This window comes from Corvus moneduloides, chromosome 4, assembly GCF_009650955.1.
Source record: "Corvus moneduloides isolate bCorMon1 chromosome 4, bCorMon1.pri, whole genome shotgun sequence".
Taxonomy (NCBI): domain Eukaryota; kingdom Metazoa; phylum Chordata; class Aves; order Passeriformes; family Corvidae; genus Corvus; species Corvus moneduloides.
In genome coordinates, this window is record NC_045479.1 from 60,485,256 (window position 1) to 60,510,213 (window position 24,958).

Below are 24,958 nucleotides of genomic sequence, written 5' to 3' on the forward strand. Positions count from 1 at the left end.
CGCCCGGCGGCGCGGGGCCGCGGTCGGGAGCGGCGGCGCCTGCGTGGAGCAGCCGGAGCAGCGGCTTTCGGTGGCGCGTGGAGGGGCTGCCGCGTCCCGTCCCGTCGCGTCCTGTCCCATCCTGTCCCGATTCGTCCCGCCGCTGCCCGCCATGGGCCGCCTCCCGCTGTACCTCTGCTGCTGCCTCGGTAACTCCCGCTCTGCTCCGGCCGCCGTCGGGGCACGGCGGGCTGGGCGCGCCTCTGCAGCGCCCGCCGGGGAGGCTCGGGGCGCGCAGTCTGGCCGCGCTCCCGCTCCCCTCTCTCACCTTCTGTTCCCCTCTCTCCCTCCGCGGCCGCGCAGCGCTGTGGCCCGCGGCGGCACAGGAACCCGAGTACAGCTACGGCTGCGCCGAGGGCAGCTGCTACCCCGCCACCGGCGACCTGCTCATCGGCCGCGCTGCCCGCCTCTCCGCCTCCTCCACCTGCGGCCTCAGCCAGCCCGAGCCCTACTGCATCGTCAGCCACCTCCAGGTGAGCGCCGGGCGCGGGCGGGCAGCGCTCCCGGGCACCGCGCCGGCTGCCGCGCTCGGTGCCGGCGGTGGGGCGGGCATCGCCTCCTGCGCGGGGCGCGGGGACTGCGCGGGGCGCGGGGACTGCGCGGGGCGCACGCCCGCAGGCAGCGCCCGGGCCGGGGCGGCGGGACAAGCCGCCGCCTGCGGGAGGGAGGCGCGGGCAGCGGTCTCCGGTGGGGCAGCATCGGGACCCCACAACCTGATGCGGTACCCCAAGCCCCGAGTCCAGGGAATCCCTCGCGGCTTTTGGCTCCCGATCCCCCTTTCCTGATCGAGGTCAATAAGGAAGAATGTGCCGCAGTAAATTCAATTAATCCTTTATTTCCAGGCTCGCTCGGAGCCGTCTAGACAGCTTCCTGATGGAGAGTGGGCTGTAGGGCCCGGCAATGTTTTGTCCAAAGTCCCCGTAATGTAATTACATGTGTATAGTCTCGGAGTGAAAGGGTGCAAATAAAGTTGTCTCAGCACATCTGGTGAGCTGTTGCTTTTTAAAGCCAGAAGCAGCTCATCAAACTTAAAATCTCTGAGACAGAAAGGATGGAGAAGAATAAACTATCAGTTATACGTGGAACTCTGTTGAACTGAAAGTAAAGGGATAATCTCCGGACGAATTACTGTGGAGACAATAGGGCCGGATTCTGGCACTTGGAAGGAAAACCATGGGAAGCAGAAGGGGCTGTAGCACTTGACTCATTTGTGCCCTGAAGTTACCAAAGCTCCCCCCCATCCCTTCCCCACATTTAGTTTTACCATATAAGCTCTGTTTATTAGAGTTAATACTTTATTTGACGTGGGATTTCAGAGTATGTTGCAATTGACTTTAACAATATAAGCATCTCTGGTAGAACAAAGTAACCAAGGTGCTTTGTTATGTTTTCTTGTCTCAAAAAATGTTGAAGTGCCGTTGTAAAAAACATCACTTCAGAAGTTCTCACGTGCCCGTATTCCTGATCTCCCAGCCCCGGTTCAGCATTTGGGATGTCCCTGGTTAGTTCTGAACCATAATGTGTGGTATTGAACAACTCGTGGGAAAGTGCCAGTATCCTCTTAGTAACATGGGGCTTGGCCGCGCTGAGTGCTTTGCAGAGTTAGGTCTTCTAGGATTCAGTTTTAGTCAGAGAAGGAGCAAGTTGTGGCATGAGGTGCAGGGGGAGAGAAACCTGGAGCAGACAGATCGTCTTCCCTGGGACCTCTGCTCTTGCCATTCTTTGTGCTGGAGGAGTGTTTGAGGGCTCGTGGGAGGTGAATCCCTGAGCTTGGGAGAAGCCACTGAAGCCAGAACTGGTGAAATGGAAAGCCTGTGTGGCGCAGACCTGCCAGTTCTCACATTCTTGGCTGATAAAGAATTGTGCTTGTCTCCATGAACGTGCTGGAGGAACGATGCCTGTGTAGCTTTTGACAAGGATGAGTTGCTGGTGTATTGGGGCTCCCTCACTGCCATCCTATTATTTCCTCTCCCTCATCTGCCTTGTCCCGCTGATCTGGGCAGGAACCCTCCCTTTTGGTTTGGTTTGCACCCTACCTTGCAATCACAAAGTGGTGGTTTTAGGCACTAGGACAATGCAAAAATAGCACTGGTTGTAGTAATAGCCATGATGGGGTTTTGTCCCCCTGGTGAAGAAGCTTCCAGTTTTCCCAAACAGCACATGCCAAACTTGCTCTGAGCTGGTTTTGCTTGGGCACACCTTGTAATGTGTGCAAATGGACTTTATGTGCACAGTTTGGTGTTGCAATGGCAGGTGAAGAGACAAGGTTTGGGTAGGAGTTTGACAAGCTGAATTCAGAGAAAAAGGGCTAAATCACTGAGGGCCCCTTGATGTGCACTGAGCCTCACGGGAGGTATCCCTAATGCAGGCAACTTGCATCTCCAAAAGCCAGAGTTACTTCACACAAGTTGTTACGATGCAGTTTTGCACGTGTGCATTTTTACAGAAGCAATTCAGCAATTTTCTGTATATGCTGCCATTGGTTTTGAATTCCACTTCCATACATGCACTGGAAGAGATTTCCTGAAACTGCAATTTTGATTGAAAACATGCTTCCCCTAAAAATGAAGTTTATGGAATTCCTGGCATATTTTCCGTTTGGCAATTTGCATTAATTCATAAAGGTAAATACACTTAGCATTTCAGTGAAAAAATATCTTTGATGACTCCTGCAGGCAAAATGAGTGGAATGTGATATGGATGGAAAATACTCTTATCTGCAGGAAGCGACTACTGCCCCATGGATAAAATCAGTAACGCTGATTATCGTGTTGTTTCAGGAGGACAAAAAATGTTTCATATGTGACTCGAAGGATCCCTTCCACGATACTCTCAATCCCGACAGTCACCTCATTGAAAATGTCGTCACCACGTTCGCTCCAAATCGCCTGAAGCTCTGGTGGCAGTCGGAAAATGGTATGCGGCTTGTCCAGAGCAATTTCCGGGGCTGGGAGCTGTTTTCCCTCCTTTTGTTTAAGGGTACCTGTGGGTTTGCTGTTATCGCTGGCCCGCTCATTACTGCCCTGTGAAGGATCATGCTGCGTGAGGAGATGAGTAAAACTGGCTGCTTTTGTGTGCCCTGGAGCGGTCCTTAATCTGTAACAAAACCCCCCGAGTCCTCCAGAAGTGTTGGAAACAGCCGTCCAAGCACTCTGCAAGAATCCTTTCCTAAAGAGAAGAGTTTTCCACACTGGCCTCAGATCTCCCTCATATTTGGGCAGCAGGAGCGGAGCAGCCTTCCAGGAGTAAATATCCCAGGGCTGCGCTGCCAAGGCAGCACAACAGGGCTTCCCCGCGCCACTGGGCTGGAGGCTGTAGAAGGAGGAGGTTTGGGCACAGAGCTGGGGGCTGCTGCCATGCCTGCAGACCTCCCATTTCCTTTTCCTATCCCAGGAGAGTAAAGCCAGGGATATTTCTTACCGTACAAGCTGTCTTCTCCCTCCTGAGCTCCCTGAATTTCTGTACTATATGCCAAACAATAAAGTGAACTGCAGAAACAGGCCAGCTAGTTAAAAATTGCATATTAGTTTGGTGGGGTTTTTGTTTTTTGTTTTAATCCTTCCTCTGCCTGTTTTACTTTTCTGGTTATGCTTTTGGCATGCCTTCATACATAAAACAAGGCAGCAAGGGTTTTTCAAACAGCAGTCCTACCCTGAAGCCTTAGAGCCAGCTGGACAGGATGGGATTTTTGCAAATGCATTGGCAGTAACAGCCTTACTGTATATGAAAAAAAAAAAAAGGTAATATTTTTAACAGTTTTGCTGCCTGTTAAAGAAAGGTTTTCACTAAATCCTTTTTAACCATTTAGATCAGCCTAGCAAGCTGCTTGCCTCCAGCAGCTTTCTTCCAGCATTCCAGATAATTCATGTTTTTTGCAACAGGCTTGGCAGCATTCACACAGAAAAGTTCTTAGCTCATAAGGTCATGAAAATGTCCTTCAACAATAAAAAACAAATGATTCTTTCTGTGCAATTAATGTTTTCATCTATTCAGGCATACAGTGTAAGGGACCGTTGCTGCATGCTTCACAGAAGGTTACAGCTGGTCAAAAATTTAAGTGCCTTTTTGTTTTATTATTTTCATTTCTTACCCTTTCTCCTCTCTGTAAATCTTGATTTTATTTTTTTTTTCTAACTACAGTATAATTAGTATCCAGGTGTTTCGAGAGCTCTTTTCACAAGGCAAAATAATATTGGTAGCTGTTTTTCTTCCTTTCTGTGTAGAGTCCTTGACCGCAGGTAGATGTACAGCAGAGTTTGGAAAACCTTTCGCCTCTCACCATTTTCTTAACCCTCAGGATCACAAAGCAGGGTTGTGATAGTTGCTTTAGGAGTGTCTCAAAACTAGGTTGTAAAGGAGCTGTTCTTGTGGCCAGGAGAGTCCAGAGTGAGAGAAAAATGGTAGGAAATGGCCCCCAGCAGACATCAGTGAGACTGGGAGGGCTGTAGAAGCTGCTGCTGCTGCCAGAGAGGCTGTGGTGTGGGAGGACAGCCTGGGGCCACCACACAGGTCTGGGCACAGCATCCCTAGCTGTACTGGGGGCTTTGGTGCCAGGACTCAGCCCGTGGTGGTTCTGTCCTTGCCCAAAATCCGGTGATGCCAGCCACAGTTCTCAGTCTGAAATCACCGCACTGCAGGCTCATGCTCTGGGTGCGGTGTGTTTGGTGCTGATCATGCACAGGAATTCCATGTGTGATACTCTTCAGCAGGTCCTTGGTGTTTCCCCCTGTACCCCAGGAATGCACTAAGCCATCATATTCCTTTTTCACAGCAGAGCCAAGTGGTAAAGAAAATAGTCTGTGAGCCAGCAGAGTGAAGAGCTTTGGCAGAATTTAGATGCAGAGACTGGCAGGTGTCCTTGCTTGCTGAACACCTTTTCTCTGCCCCTGCAGGTTTGGAAAACGTGACTATCCAGCTGAACCTGGAGGCTGAGTTTCATTTCACTCATCTCATTATGACCTTCAAGGTAAGGAAGCCACAGCCTTACCCCAAACCCTAAAACATGAGGAAACAAGAGGTCTCGTAGTCCTTCAGGTCTGTCTGAAATTTGGGATTTGGGCTTTGTCTGAGCTGTTTGGCCTGAATTTTTTGGAGCTGCCAACCATTAACCAGTGCTGAAGTCATGCAGAAAGGCTGAGTTGTGACGTATGTTTGAACTCCAGTGAGGCTGAAGAAGGAGTCATACTGAAGCTGGGTTTTGTGTTGGTGTGTCTCTCTGGTGGTTGTGTTCTAGAAGATTGTTAGCTAAATTGTATAGTAGCAAGGGTTTTTTTCCTGAAAAAAGTTGGCCATGGTATCAGTTTTCATTTGGCAAATGGAAAGGTCTTCAGGAAGAAGGAACATCTGTACACTAAGTGTCTTTGTTTTTTTACAAACAGATGTCTTGGAATGGTAGGTTATGTCCTGTACATCCTAAATGCTCTTCCCATGTGGACAAATTAATCTCTTCGTTTTTACGCATCAGCTTTCTAGGACAGCTGGTTCCTCTTCCTGTGGTGTTGACTAGGGTTTCTCCCCCTGCCTTAAGGTGGTGGCTGAGTGGGAAGCTGGTCCTTTCTGCTGGAGTCAGCAGTGAGGGACCCCCAAAAGACCCCTGACCTGATGTGGGTGCTGCAGCCATTGTACCCCGGTGCTGCAGCTTGGTCTGCTGTCAGGAGGAAGACTGCAGGGGAAAGACAGTTTTAATGATACTTTGTGGACTTTGTGTGGTAGACACTTGAGCTGCCTTACTTCTGGGTTGCTAAATATTTTTGTTGGGTGAGGTACTGGTTTCTAAGTTGGGTGATATTTTCAGCCAGGAAGGAGAGAGAAAATTTCTTCCCAGCTGTGACTGAAATGTTTTTGTGCTTGGCTCTGGGACGTCATCCTCTGAATACATAAAACTAAGGAAGAGACTGTGGGCATTTCTTGGTAGGTACAAGCCAGAGTTAAATTAATATCTGAATATTTGGAAGGCAGCACATAAATTAAAACATGATACTTTTTAGGTCAGAGGGATAAAAATATTTTCAAAATCTCATTAGTTAGTTGTTCTAGAGTTGAATACATGTAGGTAAGAAGGACACTGGTTTGTGTGAAGCAAATGCAGCCTGACAGAGTGTGGGCAAGGCCAGCTGGAGGAGGGTCACTGGGGACTGGGGGAGTCAAGTGCAGCATGAGTGGATGAAGCTGAACCTCTCAATCTCCTTAAAGAAGGTTTTATTAAGGCAGCACAGAGGACAGCTGGCACTGAGTGTCAGAGATGCTGCAGAAGGTCATGTGATCAGACAAAGAGGTAGGAGATGCTGGGGCTTCTCTGAGCATCAGAGGTACCTGCTCAGCAGTTAACTTCTGGGCGTCAGAGCTGGGTGGGAAGCACTGACAGTGGCCTCCTGGTCCCTACAGCAGGAGAGGAGGCCCATTAGGTCCTTTGTAAAAGACCAGGTGAAGAGATACAGCAAGGAAGGTGGTGCTGCTTTCCACAAGCAGTGAGAAAAAATCCTTCTGTCTCTGTAAAGCCCTGCTTTAACCTCCACTTTTCAGAAAGGGTTTGGAATCCAAAAAACTTACAAGTTTTTCTTACTTACTGTGTGTTTAGGCACTTGGCCAATGAGTGCCATCTTTTGGAGACAGGTAGTCTATGGTTTGATGTGTGTTACTTCATGTATCTGCCTCTGAGAAGAAAGCTGAATATCATCAGAAAAATATTTCCAATATTTCCACATATTGGAAATAGTTGGTGCGGGGAGAGAGATTATTATCCAGATAAGTGGACTGCTTACACTAACAAGGCTCAATGTAAATGCAAGTAATAATTAACCAAATAAAATCTCTTGTTTTTCTGTTAGACATTCCGTCCTGCTGCAATGTTGATTGAAAGATCGTCTGACTTTGGACAGACTTGGCAAGTTTACAGGTATTTTGCCTATGACTGTGAGAGCTCATTTCCTGGGATTTCAACTGGACCCATGAAGAAAGTGGATGATATAATTTGTGATTCCCGATACTCTGACATTGAACCTTCAACAGAGGGAGAGGTCAGAGGCATTTTCTTCCAGTATGTTTATTGTGTAGACTTTTTGCTTACAAATTCAGATTGAAGTTGAATCTTTTCATTGTTTGATTTTTACCCCAGGTAATATATCGTGTTCTAGATCCTGCTTTTCGAATTGAAGATCCATACAGTCCAAGGATTCAGAGTATGTATGCAGTTCCTTTCAGGCTGATTTGAAAGCATTTCAGTACTTACTTGCTTACAAAAAATGGTAAGCAACAAACAAAGTCATGCATTAGCCCCAATACCAGTTTTGAAGTCATATGAATACCTTTGTGTATGGCTCCTTTTCCTGGCTCAGACAGTGATGTGCTGGGCAGTAAGAATCAGTGTTGTGAACTCAAGGGATTGCTCTTCCATGCTTCATTGGAGTTGGTCCTTTTCTTAACTGATCAGGAATTTATTTTCATTGAAGAACCCCTCTCCCCAAAATACATGCAGTTGCCAAGAGAAACCTTGGAATGTGATCCTGTGACTGTAAGTATTCAGAAAGCAAATAAACAGCGCTACAAAGGTACTTACTTCATTGTGTGTTTCTAGCTAAAATCAATGGGGTCGTGGTTTGTTTTTCAGAGCGAAGTCGTGGCTTTGGAACAGTTGGCCATGGTAGCACTGCATGGCTGGGCCACACAGATGTGGTTATAAACCACAGCTTGCTGTAATGTTCCTGTATGGTCATGGCAATCCGTGAATGCAGAGGTGGAGAGATCTGTTGCTCAGTGTGGCTTAAAGAGAAACCTTGTGGGGCGTTTGGCCTGAGGGAACTGCAGTGCTTGGCCTTAAGCTGACCTCTGATTTAATATGCATTCTCAGGTTTGGTTCATGGCCCTCAGTGTAAAGCTACCTGGAGCAAAAGGAAATATGTGAAGTAGAGGAGTGTCTGCCGGTTGCTATGAGTTTAATGTTGGTTTTTTACTCAACATTTTAAAGGAGAAATTGCTTTCATGGGCTTGAAGTGCTTTTTCAAGCCTAGTTCAAGGCTATAAGAAATTACACAGGATTCAAAGTAAACATGTAGATGGTATTAATTACTGCAATATTGTATTCCCAGGGGTTATCCTTCAAGAACTTCTTTGTATTTGGTCCGTGATGGGGTGTTGCTTCTTTCCACAAAATGTAACTAATTATATTTGCTAGGAAAGTTGGGCGTATACAAAAGAAGAATTATTTGTCTTTGTTTCCAACTAAGACTTTTTCCAAAAGTCTCGTAACTCTTAAAGCTCATGGTCCACTTGGCAGCAGTTTCTTAATGTCAAGTCCTTGCCCATCTCATATTTTAAAACGCCAAAGAACCAATGTCTTTTAGGTGGTGCTTTATGCTTGCCTTTAACATTTGTGTATGTGCCTGTGCATGTCTCTAATAAAATAGACCAGTATTTTTAATTATGCTTAAACTTACTTACACAGTTATCAACCTGTAGTAAAATAATGTAGTTTCTTTTTTTTTTTAATTTGGGGAGTATGAAGTGATATGTAGGTGCTGAAATTAAATCTGATCTAATTTGCCCATAGGAAGCATGCTTAGGAAGTCACTCCTGGCTTTCTCCCATTCAGTATAGTATCTGGTAAATGATTCCAAAATGGGCTCGCTGGTTAGGGTTTTTTTGTGCGTGTCCCCTGCAGACCTGTTAAAGATCACGAATCTGAGAGTGAAATTCGTCAAGCTGCACACGCTGGGAGATAACCTCTTGGACTCCAGGATGGAGATCCGAGAGAAGTACTACTATGCCATCTATGACATGGTGGTTCGCGGGAACTGTTTCTGCTACGGACACGCCAGTGAGTGTGCGCCAGTGGAGGGCTTCGATGAGGAAGTGGAAGGAATGGTAAATAGTCACACTTCTCTGCATAAAACTCTTCTTGTCTGTGCCTCTTTTAAGTGATTTGTACACAAATGTAAATATGACACTCTGTCCCTCACCTCTGCATGCTTGATTTTCAGACAACAAAACTGTTTAAATTATTACTCCTCAGCCAACACATCTGTCATTGTTGGTGTTAATCAAACACAGATCTCAGATTAGGTGATAATTGTTTTAACATTCCTTTTCTAATTATGTTAAAGAGCTGATGAAATGAAAAGGTAGGAATGAAGAAAGGGAGTGTAACCTTATTAGGTCAGAGATCAGTGTATGCATTGACTTGGTTACCTTAAAGCTGAAGTGAATAGAGGCATCAAAGGCTGAAACACCTATGAATCAAACGTAATTTATGTTTGTATTGGTTGTTACCAGCTGAGAAGTGGAGGTTGTAGCCCTAATAAGCACAGGCCTTGAAGGAAAACCCTGATTGCCTCGATGGGGTGCTGCTGCACAAGTGCCACATCCCTTCTGGGGTCTGCTTTTCTCCATGATTTTTGCCTGACAAGCAGTAATAGCACCCTGTTAATGGGTGAGTTATTAACTAGTTGGAGATGTGGAAGCATGTGGGAAGGTTGTGTGGGTTGTCCAGGCCTGCTCCACTGCTCTGTGTTTGGATCAGTGTCTCCACCCAAGCTTTGCCTTTAACATCATGGCTGCAGTGCTGGTAGTGCCAGTCTGTTGCAGCAGCTGTTACACAACCACTGTTGGTCTTCTTCGTGCTTGTTCTATACACACTGAAGGCAAAGCCTGGGCTGATGTTGATAAACCCCATCTTTGCTTTGAGAACCAAGGCAGGGCTGGAAAGAGGGCACTGGGCTAGTGACCTATAAATAGATGCATGTTAATAGCTAATTAACAGCTAGTAAACAGCTAACTTTTAGTTCCAGTAGGCTTTTGTGATTATTGAGGTGTTTATTTCTGAAAGCATTTATTCAGGCACTAGTTTCAGTAAGGAAAGAAGGACAAATCTGTATGAGGACACCTGGGCAGGTGATGAACATTCCTATGGCCCTTTATGCCTTTCTAAATGCAGTTACATGGATTAAAGTCTCCAAAAGTATATGTCCATTATGTGCTTGCTTTATTTTGCATTAACTGTGGAATGGTTTGGGATTTTTCTTTTTCTTTTATAACAAACTCTTTATTCTTTCTTTTTTTCCTTTTTTTTTTTCGATTACAGGTTCATGGTCACTGCATGTGCAGACATAATACCAAAGGATTGAATTGTGAGCAGTGTTTGGATTTCTACCATGACTTACCCTGGCGTCCTGCTGAAGGCCGCAACAGTAACGCATGCAAAAGTGAGTTGGAGTAAAATGCAGAACTGGGTGCCATGAGCATTATGTTCTGTTACTTGGAAACTTGTGACCATGTGTAAAATCCTTCATGTTCTTTGGTTGACACTGGTCTGTCTTTTCTGCAGAGTTGCACTTCCCCCAGGACTCTTACTTTGCTTTGTCCTTGTCACAGAGTGCAACTGCAATGGCCACTCCAGCCAGTGCCACTTCGACATGGCTGTGTACATGACAACGGGGAACACCAGCGGGGGCGTGTGTGACGACTGCCAGCACAACACCATGGGACGCAACTGTGAGCAGTGCAAGCCCTTCTACTTCCAGCACCCAGAGAGAGATCTGCGGGACCCTGACGTCTGTGAGCGTAAGTGCAGCCCCATCCACAGTGTGGGAATGGCCTTGGGATCCTTGGGGACAGGGGATTGTCTTGGAGGTCTTGAGTGAGCCTGGCTGGGTTTTGTTTTTTCTTTGAGAATCTGGAAATTTACCTGGTCCTTGCATGTCCAACCCATGTCATGCCTAATACTTGCAGGAGTGACAGTCTTTCTACACAGCAGCTGAGTTTCAATAATTCAGTGTGAGACTTGGCCTTTAATTTTGCAGCAGTTAATAAAACATGTGCAATGCTTCCTTCCTAGCTTGCAACTGTGACCCAGCTGGCTCCCAGAATGGTGGGATCTGCGATCGCTACACTGATTTCTCCACTGGCCTCATTGCCGGACAGTGCCGTTGTAAATTATTTGTCGAGGGGGAGCGTTGTGACCTCTGCAAAGAAGGTTTCTATGGCCTGAGTGCTGATGACCCAGCGGGTTGTCAGTGTGAGTAAAACCATATGTTCCTTTATGTGTGATCAAAAACTCTTTGAGGTGCTGTTTGTGTGGGAGAAGATGGTTTGTGGGATGGATTTTTTTAAAATTTTTTTCACGTTTTTGCTAAAGGGAGAACATTGCTCTAGATTTGCTGTAGCTTGGAGTCCACTAGCCCTTAAAACATAGTTTGCCAGCTGATCCTTCTAGTGTATTCAGTGGAAATAGCGTAATCCTCCTTATTTCTTTTCAATTACAAGTCTCTAAGCCAGGGAGGTTTTACTGGAATGGGTGGTGGGGAAAGAGTGAAATTAATTTCTGTCCTGGGGAATTCAGGGGAAACTTTAAGGTATATATTTAAGTTGAACACTGTCTAAAATATAACTCCAATCCTGCTTTTGACCTGCCTCTTTGTATTTCCCAATCTAGCTTGTGCGTGTAATCCTCTGGGTACCCACCCTGGGGGGAATCCTTGTGATTCGGAGACAGGAAACTGCTATTGTAAGCGTCTGGTGACAGGAAAGCAGTGCAATCAATGTCTGGCAAGTAGTTCACCGTGAAATAAATTAGGAGACACTGGTGTGGGGGAGGCTGGAGTGTGGGAAGCGTGGAGCAAGGTGCTGGCCACTGTCGCTGACTGCCTACTAGCCCATGCCTGGCATTAGGCTGGGGAGGACACCTCGGGTTGTCAGGAGCCATGAAGTGTGCTGTGTTTTGGGGAGCTGGGATGCATGTCAAGGCAGACAGGAGCATCCAGTTTAATTCCTGGGACCATAAGGAATGAGACATTAGGAGACCTGTGGTTGCTCTGTGATAATGAAGGATCTGGGGCAGTTCTGGTGAAGTCCTTGCTGGGGTGAAAGACAAAATGGTGAGGGAAACAGTGTTACCAAAAAAATTGCTTTCTAAACAGGCCATTATTTTAGGCAGGGATTATTTAATACACCTACATTTCCATGTAGCGTTTATGCATGCTGGACTGTTATAGAAACACACTGTCAGATAACTGGATGTGTTTGTACAAACACTGAGAAACTCTTACCTAGCAGTGAATTGCATGGAAAAACCAAACAAACAAGTCTGTCTGTCTGTCTATCCAGCAAGCAAGTTGCAGAGTAGCAGCCCTGCAAGGGCAGTGTCCCACACAAATAGCCACCACCCCACATGTAGCTCTCTTGCCCTTGAAATCTTCAACAGAGTAGGAGGAGAGCAGGTGGGGAAGTGGTGTTGGTGCTTGTGGGGGTAGACCCACAACCAGGGGAGCAGGATTCATGGGTTGTGGGGCAGTCTGGGATAGTTTATGCTAAGTTTTTAAAAATACGCCTTTGTGTTAGATGGAACTAAGTCTGCACCAGGTTACAGTGCTGGTGATGTTTTGTTCTGCAGCCTGAGCACTGGGGCCTGAGCAATGACATGGACGGATGTCGGCCGTGCGACTGCGACCAGGGTGGAGCGCTGAACAACAAGTGAGTCCCAGCCCGGTGATTCTCCTGTCATTGTTCTCCCAGTTTCACCTTGTTGCACCCACAACATCCAGGGCTCAATGTGCTCTGGGGGAGGATGCTTGATACCCATCTTTCTGCTTCAGAAAGTGCCAGGTCTTGATTGCAGCAAGGGTGACAGGAGTACCCATGTCTTTTCTGTGCTGAGCAACCTCTGTTTGTGCCACTGATGCAAGTGACCATGTAAAACTGTTTTTAGTGTAGCGCTGCCTTTGTCAGCCAGGGTAGGAACCAGACAAGGATTAAGCTCTGCCTTGGCTGTAACCTGGGGTATGGTCCATGTCAAAGCTTTGCTCTTACACGATGAAAGCAGGAATCAGGCAGTGACATGGACAGGCCTGGTTCTTGCTGTGCTCCCAAATCTCCCTTTGGCCAGTCTGTCTGCCCACTGGTGCTGGGGGAAGCACGCTAGCTGCACCGTACTGCTCTGTTGCTGCAGTGGTGCTGCATGGTATTGGATGTGGACCTGCAAGTGCCCACTGGGGAGATGGATGCTTTTTAGAGAAAACTGTAGGTTTTCAATATGCATCCATCAGTATCAGCATGGAAAGCTTCTGGTTTAGATGCCCTGTCAGTGGGGTGCTGGGTAGCCAGATTGCTCCTCTGACCAGAGCAGTTCTCTACATGCTAGGTGTGTGTCCAACCCCTGGCTCATCAACAGCAGCATGTTCTTTTGCTTTTATTTTTCCCATCTCCCCTTCATTCCACAAACCCTTTGAAATGTCATGCTTTTGTCTAAAGCCACAGAAGTTTCCCAGTGGGGTCAATGAACTGTTTCCCACTGGAGCCCATGGGGCCACACTGGAGGAGTGTGGGACTGCTGTTGGTGTGACTCCCGTAGGTTGTCACAGCCTACGGACACCCCATCTGCATCAGGGATTGCCGTGGGAATGTCCCACGGGCCGTCTCTCCTGTCTGCTCCCGAGTGAATTATTAGCCCTTGGCAGACAGCAGTGTGGATGTTAGGGATTATTTACTCCCCCGTGCTTGCTCCCTGCGCACAGATGGGTTACACCACACAGCTCAGAACAGCTCCCCCAGCACAGCTGCTTCCAGGGCTTTGGGGTAACAGCCCAGCCATGGCCCAGCCTGTTTCCCATGCACTGAGCCTGTTGATTGCAAAACCATGTGGGGAGGGGATGTGCAGCATCCTGGCATTGGCAGACAGCAGCTGTGCTTTCCTCCAACCACAAAAGAGTCACAAAGCCCAGCTCTGGCTCCTGACTTCTCTCTCTCACGTCATCGGGAAGGGGGAGCTTTGCCCTCCTCAGGGCTCCTCTCCTCAGCTGCTGAATTGCTGCCTTCTGGCTCCCACTCAGGGTGTGAGATGCTGTGCCTCGCCCAAAATTCATCCCTGTGGTGTAACCCAGGTGGTGGAGTTACTGCCTCCCCAGAGGGGAAACTTCCCATCTCCTCTTCTGGGACAGCTAAGGCACTTCTGGCATCTCGGAGTGAACATTTAAGTGCATCTCTACAACTTCAAAAACAGTTTAAGTTAAAAATTGCTCTTGGTCTGAAGGCTTGAGGAGCCTGGAGATTTTTCATGGAAACCAGAGGCATTTACCTTTAAAAAATGTTTCTAAATCCCACTCAAGTTTAAAGAAAGAGGTGTATTTTGGTGGACCAAAAAACATTCCTTTGGAAAGGTGTGATTGGGTGTGTGCAAAATTACAATGTGCTCAAGGGTTCTTCATGATGCAGGGCAGACACTCTGGGGACAATAAAACAGCCAAAGCAGTTTGGAGTTAGAGCTGTATTGAGTAAAGAAAATGGCTCATTATGAAAGAAGGGGAGATCTGTGTGTCACTCTGGACAGACGTTCTGGTGATGGCCCTGACTGCCCCATGTCACTGGTTGTGTCTGTCCTACTCTAAAGCAGCCAGGGATAATTTTCCCCATGTGTAGCTGCTGATGGTGACCTGTCTGGATGCTTTGCAACAAGTGAGAGCAGCTCAGCATCCTGGGGCATGTAGGGTCATGCATGTTCTTGTTCTGCCTGAGACCATACAAACAGATATGCTGCCTGTGTGGCTTGCAAGCTTGGAGCCAAAGGCTGCCCTCGGCTTGCAGGGCAGATGTGCCTCTTGGCTATGTCTGGTAGCAAGTGAAGCTTCCCCAAACTCCTGTCCCCCAGGGAACCACTGCATCCATAGCATGAAATCCTCTCACCATCCAAACAAAGGAAACTGCTTGCGAACTGCCTGCTGGAAGTGGTCTCTGGTCCATGCTTGCTTCCAGCCTGAGCCTAGATGTTGTTTTGGGAGAGTGATAGTTGGGTTGAGCCAAGTCTGTACCCAGGACTGTGCTCCTGCTTTAGTGGTGCAGATGGCCCAGCTGCAGAGCCCCAGAGCACGTCACGTCTGCTGTGTTCAGTGGTGCTTCTCCTCCTGTGTCGTTTAAAATGTCAAAGTGGAAGATCGCTCTAACACTGTGTCAGCATAGCCAAGATCTGTTGTAAATTCATTTCTCTTCCGTTTTAGTTGCTCAAGTGAATCTGGCCAATGTGAATGCCGGCCCCACATGTTTGGACGTCAGTGCAACCAGGTGGAGCCTGGCTATTACTTCATTTCGCTTGATCATTACATCTACGAGGCGGAGGAAGCCAGCTTGGGTCCTGTGAGTAGCAGTTTTTGTGGTCTGGAGTATCTGGAGAGGTGTGGGCAGGTTGTTTCACCAGTTGGTGCTTGGAGGTGTCTTTTATACCCTGTGTGTTTTGCAATTAACGTGGAAAACACAAAACTGAAATGTATCAGTAAACCGTTAACCTGTAGCTCTTCAATCTTAGTATCAATAAATAAGGTAGTAATTGAGGGGACACGAATGGCCATTTTTCTTTTTAAACCTGTTTTTTTGATCATTACTGTACAGTTAGTTTTCTGTCACCATCCCCCTCTGTACCCCACTGCATGTGTACCCACCACATCCACTTCTCCTCTTATCTCAAGAGGGGTGGGACGCAGACACTGGCTCTTCTCTTTGGTGCCGCTGAAACTGGGAGTGAACAAAGCGCGCATTTAAGCACATTGCCACAGCTTTTATAGTTTCTGTACATCAGTAACATTTCTTTTATTAGTGACTAAAACCATAGTTGATTGTGCAAAAAACTGTTTTTGTAAGTGAGGTTGCCTCTAGCTTGTTTTGCCTGCTGGTACTGTTCGACAGGGTCTCTGGCTCTTTCTGTTGCCCATCACACAGCCTTGCTTTTAGTTCATTAACAGCAGCTAGGTGATTACATCAATCACTTTTGCCTCCAGCAAGGAGTCAGGGAGATGGAAATAATGGTTTCTCTAAAGCAGCAGATCCTTGTCTGCCTACAATCAGGGCACTCGGTGCCCTAATTTATTTGAGCAAAATGCAACCACTTTTCAGTTTCAGCCAAGGAAGAGGATTTTTGCTCTCAGATAACTGCAGAAAGGGAAGACAGCGCAGAGCAGAAGTTGTACCACAGCAGAGGTCACATGAGCTGGCACAGGGTTTTTGGTGTATTTGTGTCTGCCCAACTGGAGAGGTGGTACCCAAGCGCCTTCCAGGGCTCAGGGATGGAGGAGCCCAGCACGAAAATCCACCTTGCCAAGCAGAGGAAGGGGATGTGCTGCTGGTTTGCCTTTTGAAACCTTCAGAACAAACAATTTAAAAAAACACCAATATTGAAAAGCTTTCTCACAAATCCGATGATAGACTAAAACTCTGAATTCCCAGGTGGGGGGTCCAGCACAAGACAAAATGAAGTGGTTGCAGGGATTCACAGGCAGTGCCAAGCCCCTCTGCTCCTCACAGCTGCATGCCCTTGTTCGTGTCATGCCTGCCATCCTTTCTGGGGAGCTCTGATCTTTATGCAAAGCCAAAGGCTAATAACTTACAGCCAGGCTCTATTCAAAGAGTGTGAGAATACGTTAGAGGACATCCTGAAGTGATACGTATATATGTAGACATTTCCTTACATTTATCCCTTTCTACTAAAGCAGCTTCCTTAGGAATGCACAGGATGTTGTTCTGTGGAGAGAACTATTCATGGATACAGATATGTTTGAAACAGGAAATTTGAGCACCATGTTTCTATTTTCTGTTACCTTTTTCCTCTTCTTTGCTTTATATAAAAAATAGATAAAAACCTGACACCTCAGACTGAAAAGGGTGACCATGTGTTGATTTGGCTATGAACTATCTATTGATGATTAGGATGTCTGTTCTTTAGTGACACCCTGCTCATTAAAGCCATGATCTGCTTTTTAAATGTTATTTTGAGCAGTGGTTTGGTTTGAAACAGCCTGGAATAGTCAGGAAGCAATTAGCACTCAGGCTTGGGTGGTTGATGGAACAGTAATGTACCACTGCAGTAAATCCTACTGCTACGAGTACGATGTAGAAATCTGTATGGTAAAAGAGATGTCATAGCTGGTGAATTAGTTACTCACAGCAAGTTTTTAAATTTAATTCTGCACCATAGCAGAGAAATAAATGAAGAGTTGTGCAGTCTTGTTTTGCTTTATCTCTCTTGCATTTGTTATGTTGTTAAGTGAAGGGGCAATGGTGTGCACACATATGGATTTAAAAGAGAATTTGTGTTGTCTGGGATGCAAACAGTGGATACTGTGATTCAGAAGTCATTCATCAGCAGACCCCCCCCACTTCGTGTGCCCCCGTGGGGTATTGAAATATCTGTTCCGTTTTGTAGGGAGTGAACATAATAGAGCGCCAGTACACGCCAGACCGTACACCATCATGGACAGGCATAGGATTTGTGAGGGTCCCTGAGGGGGCATACCTGGAATTCTACATTGACAACATCCCCTACTCCATGGAATATGATGTTCTGATCCGCTATGAGCCGCAGGTGGGTCTGTGAGTCTGGGCATTGCTGCCCCTCAGCAGGGGCTGGCTGTCCTGCTTCACAACTGACATGAGCCTGGCACTTTCAGGAGTCATCAGGGCTCAAAGACAAGAACAGGTGCTCAGTTAAATGTCTGAGATGCATGAAAATCCAAGATGATGTTGACTATTTCTAGTACTATTTGCTTTACAGTTTATTTCCCTATTGCATTGTTTCAGCACCTGTTTAATGCGCAAATTAAAAAATGACAAGTCTCATCAGGACAGATTAGCTTATAAATTTGTTATTGGCCAGATGGCCATCATGCACCTTGGGAAACAAATTGCCCACCTTGGATGTTGAATGCCTGCAGCCAAGAGTTTGCAAGCAGTTGGCTCTGGTAATTCACGGAATGAAGGGAAAGAGAAAAATCCCTCCATCTCCTTGCCTAGAGTTTGTCAGCAACTAACTGCAGTGAATACTCAGATGCAGGACCCAAAGATGAGGGAAGAGGAGGTCACCAAACCCCATGCAGATGGGGCTGCTGGCCACCTGCTTCTTGCTCTCATCCCACGCCTGCAGCTGGTAGATGCCCCATTGATGTAGCAGCTGTAGCCCCATCCACCCTGAAGCACAGTGACCACCCCGTCTATGCCCACACTTTTCCTGGCCTGAGCTCTGGATGCTTCCAGAAGTTTATGATTATTACTTGATACTGATGAGCCTCTTTTTTCCCCCAGTTGCCTGATCAGTGGGAAAAAGCTGTGATCAGTGTCTCGCGCCCAGGCAAGATCCCCACAGGTAGCCGGTGTGGCAACACAGTTCCTGATGACGATAATCAAGTGGTCTCACTGTCACCTGGATCCAGGTTGGTATAACTGGATGGGCAAAAGGAGAGGAAAGAAAAAAAAACCATTTAAAAATTGAAATAGAAAAATGTCACATTTTCAGTTTGCTGTAGCCTCTATGAAAATAGGTGAAAATTAATTTCCAGTGGGTTATAAAAACATTCAGTGGTGTGTCTGTAGAATCAAAGCTTTTTTAAGTTTATTCTCATTTTCTGAGATGGTTTGTTCACTGAGTAAAGGGAGGGGGAGGTGTTTGCACAGCCTGTCAGTGAACACTGGTTTGGCTCTTTACCTTGTTGATAGCCTTTTCCAGTTCCGACTTGCACAACCCTCCAAACTGCCTCTCTCACATCACAGCTTTTGTTCGGTTGGGTCTTGGCTGCTTTCCGTTATCTTGATTGCTTTATGGGGCACCTGAAATGCTTTATGGTGCCGTATGTTTGAAGTAAGGATTGTTTCCTGTTCCTCACTCAGATATGTTGTTCTCCCACGGCCTGTGTGCTTCGAGAAGGGGCTGAATTACACCATCCGCTTGGAGCTGCCCCAGTACTCCTCGGTGGACACGGAGACAGAGAACCCATACACACTCATTGACTCTGTGAGCAGAATTTATTCCAGGGAGGCTCTTAAAATCCTGAAAGTTTGCATCTCCTCTGGCATGTGTCTGTGTAAATCCAAAGTAGTATTTTGCAGTGTTGTTCCTTGCAGCTGAAGCCAGATTTCAACTGAACAATGTAAAGCAATATAGGTTTCTTCAAAAGTTCCTCAAAGTATGTGAGTTCTTTTTTTGCTAAGAGGCTTTTGAGGTGTTTTACAGAACTGCAGCTAATCCACAGACCTGTAGTTTCTTTGGGGAAGCTAATGTGTGTCATGTAGGTCATGAATATCAATGTCAGTGTCAATCTTTTTCTTCAGAATGTATAGAATTTGGTAGATTTGGTTAGAATTTGTCAGATACCCAGAAGTATTCCACCAAAACTAGCAAAATACTGTCATTTCCCTTCCAAATTCTGTCTGGCTGTTTGTTTTTTAGCCAAAAAAAGGTTAGAAACTGGGATAATACTGAATTTTCACGATTTTGGTGGAAGATATTTATAAGTAGTGACACTTTGTCATTGTAAAATTGTTTTGTAGCTTGTTCTCATGCCATACTGCAAATCGTTGGACATATTCACAGTGGGAGGCTCAGGCGAAGACGTGGTCATGAACAGTGCGTGGGAAACTTTCCAAAGATACCGGTGTTTGGAAAACAGCAGGAGTGTTGTGAAAACTCCCATGACAGATGTCTGCAAGAACATAATATTCAGCATTTCTGCACTACTGCATGAGACTGCTTTATGTACGTAACCATCTACTTGTAGGGCAAACCATGCCTGGGAGCTGGATGGCACTTGCAGGCAGAGCAGTTTGCATGGGGAAGGTGTGTCTGTGGGATGAGGCAGGGGATTCATGTCCTGTGCCACAGTGCTCACTCTTTCCAATGTTTTTCTCTGCTCAGCATGCCAGTGTGACCCCCAGGGCTCTCTGAGTTCAGTGTGCGACCCCAATGGAGGACAGTGCCAGTGTCGTCCCAATGTTGTTGGAAGACAGTGTGACAGATGTGCCCCTGGCACCTTTGGGTTTGGGCCAAGTGGATGCCGACGTATGTTAAACCCTTGGCTCTGGGCTGTGCTGTGGTTGGGACCCTGAGTTTATGGCTTGTCGTGGAAACTCAGCCCCTCTCCTGCTCTCCTTACAGCGTGCGAGTGCCACATCCGAGGCTCTTACGACGCCTTCTGCGACATGGAGACGGGCCAGTGCCACTGCTTCCCCGGGGTGTACGGGCGGCAGTGCGACCGCTGCCTGCCCAGCTTCTGGGGCTTCCCCAGCTGCCAGCCCTGCCACTGCAATGGCCACGCTGACGACTGCAACCCCTACACCGGGGAGTGCCTGAGCTGCCGCGACCACACAGCCGGACACAACTGCGAGAGGTACGGCATGTGTGCCTTTTCCCTGGCCCCTCTCCTTCCCCACAGCAGGGTGGGTGCAGCAGCTGCAGGTGCTAGTGCTCAGGTGGGTGTGAAGCCACAGGGAAAGTTCCTGGGCCCTGGGAATCAGAGCAGGGTTTGTGGTCCTGGAAAATGATGGGAGTGGGGATCCCCTCTTCCCTGCCTGCAGCCTTGCACCTCACAGCAGTACCTGTGTAAGTGACCCAGAGCACGTTGCAGGACCCCAGGCCTTTAGTGAGCCATTGCAAGCCGCCTGAGAGGCCTTGCAGTGGCAGGGCTGACATCCAACCGTGGGTCTCCTGCTCTTACACCGGTGTAAACCAGACAAATTTGTGTCTGTGGACACAGCTGCTAGGAGTGTGAGTGGTAAGGGACAGCCATGAGGATGTTTCTGCCCTTTGGTTCTTCACAGTGGTAGAAAATCTGAGCATGGTTACAGCAAGGCTGCAGTGTGTTTCCCTGTATGCTGTGTACCCTCTTGTGCAGGTGCCAGGCTGGCTACTATGGAGACCCCATCCTGGGATCAGGTGACCATTGCCGCCCCTGCCCTTGCCCTGATGGCCCCGAGAGTGGACGCCAGTTTGCCAGTGGCTGTTACCAGGATCCAGTTACACTGCAAGTCGTGTGTGTCTGTAGCGTGGGATACATAGGTACTTGGTGGGAGTATGGAGGGGTGGCTGGTTGGGTTGAACCTCTCAGGGAGAAGGGTATTGTATGTATATAGGTTAGATGTGACCACAGCACCAGCATCAGTGGGTTGTTGCTGGGGGCTTGCCTCACCTGGAAGGTGGCAGGGCAGAGTGACTTGTGCAGGTGATGCCAGCGCCAGCACGAACCTCATCTCCAGCAGCGTGGTGAAGGATGACCAGTGGTCAGCAAAGGGTGGACAGGACAGCACTGGATGAGCAGCATGCCTTGGGGCCCTGGGTGGTACCATCCGTGCTCTGCAGCAAGTTGCTGTGGTCTCACCAAGTGCAGTCTCTGTTTCTTTAAACGTGATCCAGTTAATGCCCCCCACTAATGGTCTTCATTGCCTTGCTGGTTACGGGGCTGCGCACTAGCACTAGTGCTGGCAATTCCCACTGTGCCTGTTTGTTCAAACAGGCAGTCGATGTGATGAATGTGCGTCTGGCTTCTTTGGGAGCCCTGATGAGGTTGGCGGCGCCTGCCAGCCGTGCCAGTGCAACAACAACATCGACACCACTGACCCAGAGGCCTGTGACAAGAGGAGCGGAGCGTGCATGAAGTGCCTGTATCACACCGAGGGTGAAAACTGCCACCTCTGCAGGCAGGGCTACTACGGGAGCGCCCTGCAGCAGGACTGCAGAAGTGAGTGGGGGGCACGGCTGCAGCCCTTGCACGAGCCTTGTCGGGGGCAGCAGCAGACACCTGAACACTTTTTACCTGGGAGCATTTGGGGTGGAGGGAAAACCTTATTACTTCCAGCTGGAGTTGCCTGCAGCTGCCCTGCAGGTGGGTGGGGCTCCTGGCGGGGAGGGGGTCCTCTACGTTTTAGAGGGAGGACAGAGACATTTGCTGAAAAGAGGAGGATTTTGCAGGAGGGCAGCTTTTAACCCTCTTGATAGAGGTCTCTGTTTATCCCTTCTCCAGAGATAAGGTGGTGGGGGGAGGGTTTAGCTTTTGTTTACAGCAGCTCCCTACAGGTGTGCGCAGGCAGTGGGAATGAGGGCCGTGACAGGAGGCTGAAGTGGATGGTGGGGAGGCAGAGCTACCTCTCCTGCAGCATCAGGCACAGCCCAGCAGGACAGGCAGGTCACTGAGTAGGAGAGCTCGCCATCAGCCAGTTGGCAACTTCAAGCGGATCTGCCACCGTAGCTGACTGACAAGGGTTGGGCAGACCTGGGCTTTGGTTGTACAGAGGGAGGAAAAGAGAAGAGCAGGGAGGGCTGGGCTGCTTGAATGAGGAACTCCTGTGGCCTTGTGTGAGGTGGCCAGCCTCAGACATTATGAGGACTCTTGGGCAGTGCTGGGTGTCATTCAGTGTTGGGTCAGTCAGGCCTGGCTGCTGGCATATGCCCACACCTCTGCAGACTCGGAGAATAAACTAGATATGAAGCCATGGCAGTCTGGTAGCAGGAGGGCAGGTTGACATGGAGGTGCCGTGCTCTTTTCCTCAGAGTGCGTCTGCAACTACCTGGGCACTGTCCGGGAGGACTGCGAGGGCTCGGAGAGCTGCCGGTGTGAGGCGGCCACGGGGCAGTGCCGGTGCCTCCCAAACGTGGTGGGGCAGACCTGTGACCGCTGTGCCCCGCACACGTGGCGGCTGGCCAGCGGCACCGGCTGCGAGCAGTGCGACTGCGACCCTGCGCGCTCCCTCGGCCCAGCCTGCAACGAGGTGAGGGAGCACGGGCATGTGCCCAAGGTTTGGCCTCTGCTCTGGTGCAGTGCTGAGCTGCTGAGGAGTGCACATCTCCTGATGGGTCTGTTTTTTGGTTTTGGCAGTTCACAGGGCAGTGCCACTGCATGCCAGGCTTTGGAGGCCGGACCTGCCGGGAGTGCCAGGAACTCTTCTGGGGCGACCCAGCTGTGGAGTGCTTAGGTGAGTCCAGCCCTGGTGCCTGCTCCACCTGCTCCTTTTGGAAATGTCCGTGTGGCTGGGCACACCATCACACCCTGGTTCACTAGGACACCCCTGGCAGGAGCAGCCCACTTGAGCCTTGGAAAAGAGGGAGGAAGGCATGGTGGGGTCTGCCCTGGGGTTTTGGTGCCTTTTGGGATGGGACGTGAGGCAGGAGGTCAGCCCTGTGCTTGTCTGTGTTTTTCTTGTCTGAGCTGTATTTAGAAACAAACCTCTCTGTTTAGAAGCAACTCTTCCTTAAGGGTAAGGTTGCTATGCTGTCAGGTAAGCCAGCATGATAAGAAAACATATCACAAGCATTTGAGTTTGAGAATTGGTCTGGAAACCAGTTCCCTTTGCCTTTCAGTTGTATGTAGCTGAAGACCACTGTCTCTTGTGTCTTCTTACAGAGACTTGCCCTGAATAAATAAGGTTTTTTATTTAGTAGGAGACTTTCCTTATATTTCACATGAAAATAAAGGAGAAAGCAGAGACCATGCAGTGGGTTAGCCATAGCTACATGCTGCGAAACAGAGCACTGTGGAGTAGGTTGTTTAGAAAACTGGATGGCCTCTGTCCTTTCATTATAAACAAGTCTGTTCATTAGCTGGAAAAGAATCTTCAAACATTGTCCAGACCAGAACAAACTTATATCTCTGATCTATTCAAATAGGAGCCTTTGCCAAGAGGGTTTGCAATAGATGAAGGTATTTTTTCCTGCAGGGAGGAATGTGCTTGCTGTGGTCTTTAATCAATCCCTTACAATAGAGATACCTTAGAGCCCATTATCTTGGTAGATAGTCAAGTCACAGCTACTTAGTTACTGCAGCAGATGAAAGGACTAGGGAATTGTCCTAGTTCCTGAGTACATATTGGGTTTCTTGGGGAAAAGGCTGCCTTTCCAGAGGCTGTGTGTGTTCTGACGTGGTAAGGGGTGTGCTGACCCTGCTGGCTCCAGGGCAGGGATTGTCTCTTGGTATCGGTTGTCTCCATCAGGGTTTATTGATGGAGTCCATCTGCATACCGCATCAGCAGGATTTTGCAGCATACCAGCATTTCTGGTCTCTCTTGGAGTTTTCTGCTGTCTTTTGAACATGTGAAAACCTGTTCTAATGTTTCTGAAGTAAAAAGAGAATATATTCTTCAGAGCCCATCTTTACCATGCAAGATCTACACTCCCCTTCCAGCCTGCCATCCCTTCTGTGCCCTAGTGATAGAGGAGCCTCACTCAGGTGGAAACACAGATTTTCCTTCATGATTACATCCAGCAGGAGGTCTCTGGCAGGTGGGGAGAGCTGCTGCCCAGGGCTGAGCAGCGGCAGTCTGCGGCGTGATGCTCTGGACAGGCTCCAAGCGTGGAACACATCCAGCCGGGTGGTGCTGCAGACTCTCCCTGGTGTGGTGGGGTCAGTGCCTCCTGCCTGTCTCCTGTCTTTCCTTGGCAAGGAGACAATTGACTTCTCGGCCCTCATTTAGCCCTGGGGAGTGAGTGGTGATGTTCAGGCTGGCAGACGTGCAGCTGCTGCGTGGGCAGGTAGCAGTTCTCAAGGGTAAGCGGGTTGCAGGTGAGCTGGAAAACCGTGCTGTTTAAGGAGCTGCTGAGCAGTGTCCCTGGAAAAATAGCTGAGATCTGGCTTGCAGCCAAAGTGAAGCTGGAACTGAGACAAGGCTTTGTCACAAAGATGTCTGCTCCAGTTGCAGGGGAACACTTGGGCTCCTGGCCATGCCGTTTGCCACCTGGTGTGTTCTGGCTGGCCCAAGCAGCCAGTATGGCCACGTTTTGTGCTGCATTCAGGAGCAAAATAGAAACCAGTCTGGTTGGGGAAGAGCGAAAACTCTGAACCATGTGAGTGTGGATACAGTCTTCACTGAGTTGATGTAGAGGTGTGGACATCAGTCCCAGTGACTCCAGGGTGGGATCCTTCACTCTCTAGGGCGAGTGGCTTCTGCTCAAGGTTGGAAACCGCAGGGTGAATCAATTACGCCAAGGACAGTGATGTGTGACCTCTTCACAAGAGGTGTTCAGGTTGTTGGCATCAAGAAACACAAGTTCCTGATGAGAAATGGGGACCACACCGCTCATGTTGCTTTGACAACCTTTAAAATTCTAAAAAAACCCAAGCGCCTGCAAATAACCTCTGGACACAGCTGTGTGGAGATGTACAAAATGGCCCATGTAGGACAGGCTGCAGCTCCC

At 48.4% G+C, this 24,958-nt stretch overlaps 1 protein-coding gene across 1 annotated transcript in view; it reads left to right on the forward strand.

Annotated features, from left to right (window-relative positions):
• LAMB1 (laminin subunit beta 1) overlaps window positions 1-24,958 on the forward strand; it is a 42,327-nt gene continuing 17,369 nt past the window's right edge. The window contains exons 1-23 of the mRNA XM_032105248.1: window positions 1-188; window positions 343-512; window positions 2,820-2,955; window positions 4,932-5,005; window positions 6,867-7,055; window positions 7,154-7,217; window positions 8,696-8,898; window positions 10,115-10,235; window positions 10,405-10,593; window positions 10,868-11,047; window positions 11,465-11,577; window positions 12,422-12,501; window positions 15,018-15,153; window positions 17,213-17,371; window positions 18,088-18,215; window positions 18,670-18,793; window positions 19,330-19,534; window positions 19,694-19,837; window positions 19,934-20,165; window positions 20,670-20,833; window positions 21,288-21,512; window positions 22,322-22,539; window positions 22,647-22,743. Of these exons, the coding sequence (XP_031961139.1) occupies window positions 152-188; window positions 343-512; window positions 2,820-2,955; window positions 4,932-5,005; window positions 6,867-7,055; window positions 7,154-7,217; window positions 8,696-8,898; window positions 10,115-10,235; window positions 10,405-10,593; window positions 10,868-11,047; window positions 11,465-11,577; window positions 12,422-12,501; window positions 15,018-15,153; window positions 17,213-17,371; window positions 18,088-18,215; window positions 18,670-18,793; window positions 19,330-19,534; window positions 19,694-19,837; window positions 19,934-20,165; window positions 20,670-20,833; window positions 21,288-21,512; window positions 22,322-22,539; window positions 22,647-22,743 (3,388 nt within the window). The 5' untranslated portion in view covers window positions 1-151. The remainder of the gene's footprint in view (window positions 189-342; window positions 513-2,819; window positions 2,956-4,931; window positions 5,006-6,866; window positions 7,056-7,153; window positions 7,218-8,695; window positions 8,899-10,114; window positions 10,236-10,404; window positions 10,594-10,867; window positions 11,048-11,464; window positions 11,578-12,421; window positions 12,502-15,017; window positions 15,154-17,212; window positions 17,372-18,087; window positions 18,216-18,669; window positions 18,794-19,329; window positions 19,535-19,693; window positions 19,838-19,933; window positions 20,166-20,669; window positions 20,834-21,287; window positions 21,513-22,321; window positions 22,540-22,646; window positions 22,744-24,958) is intronic.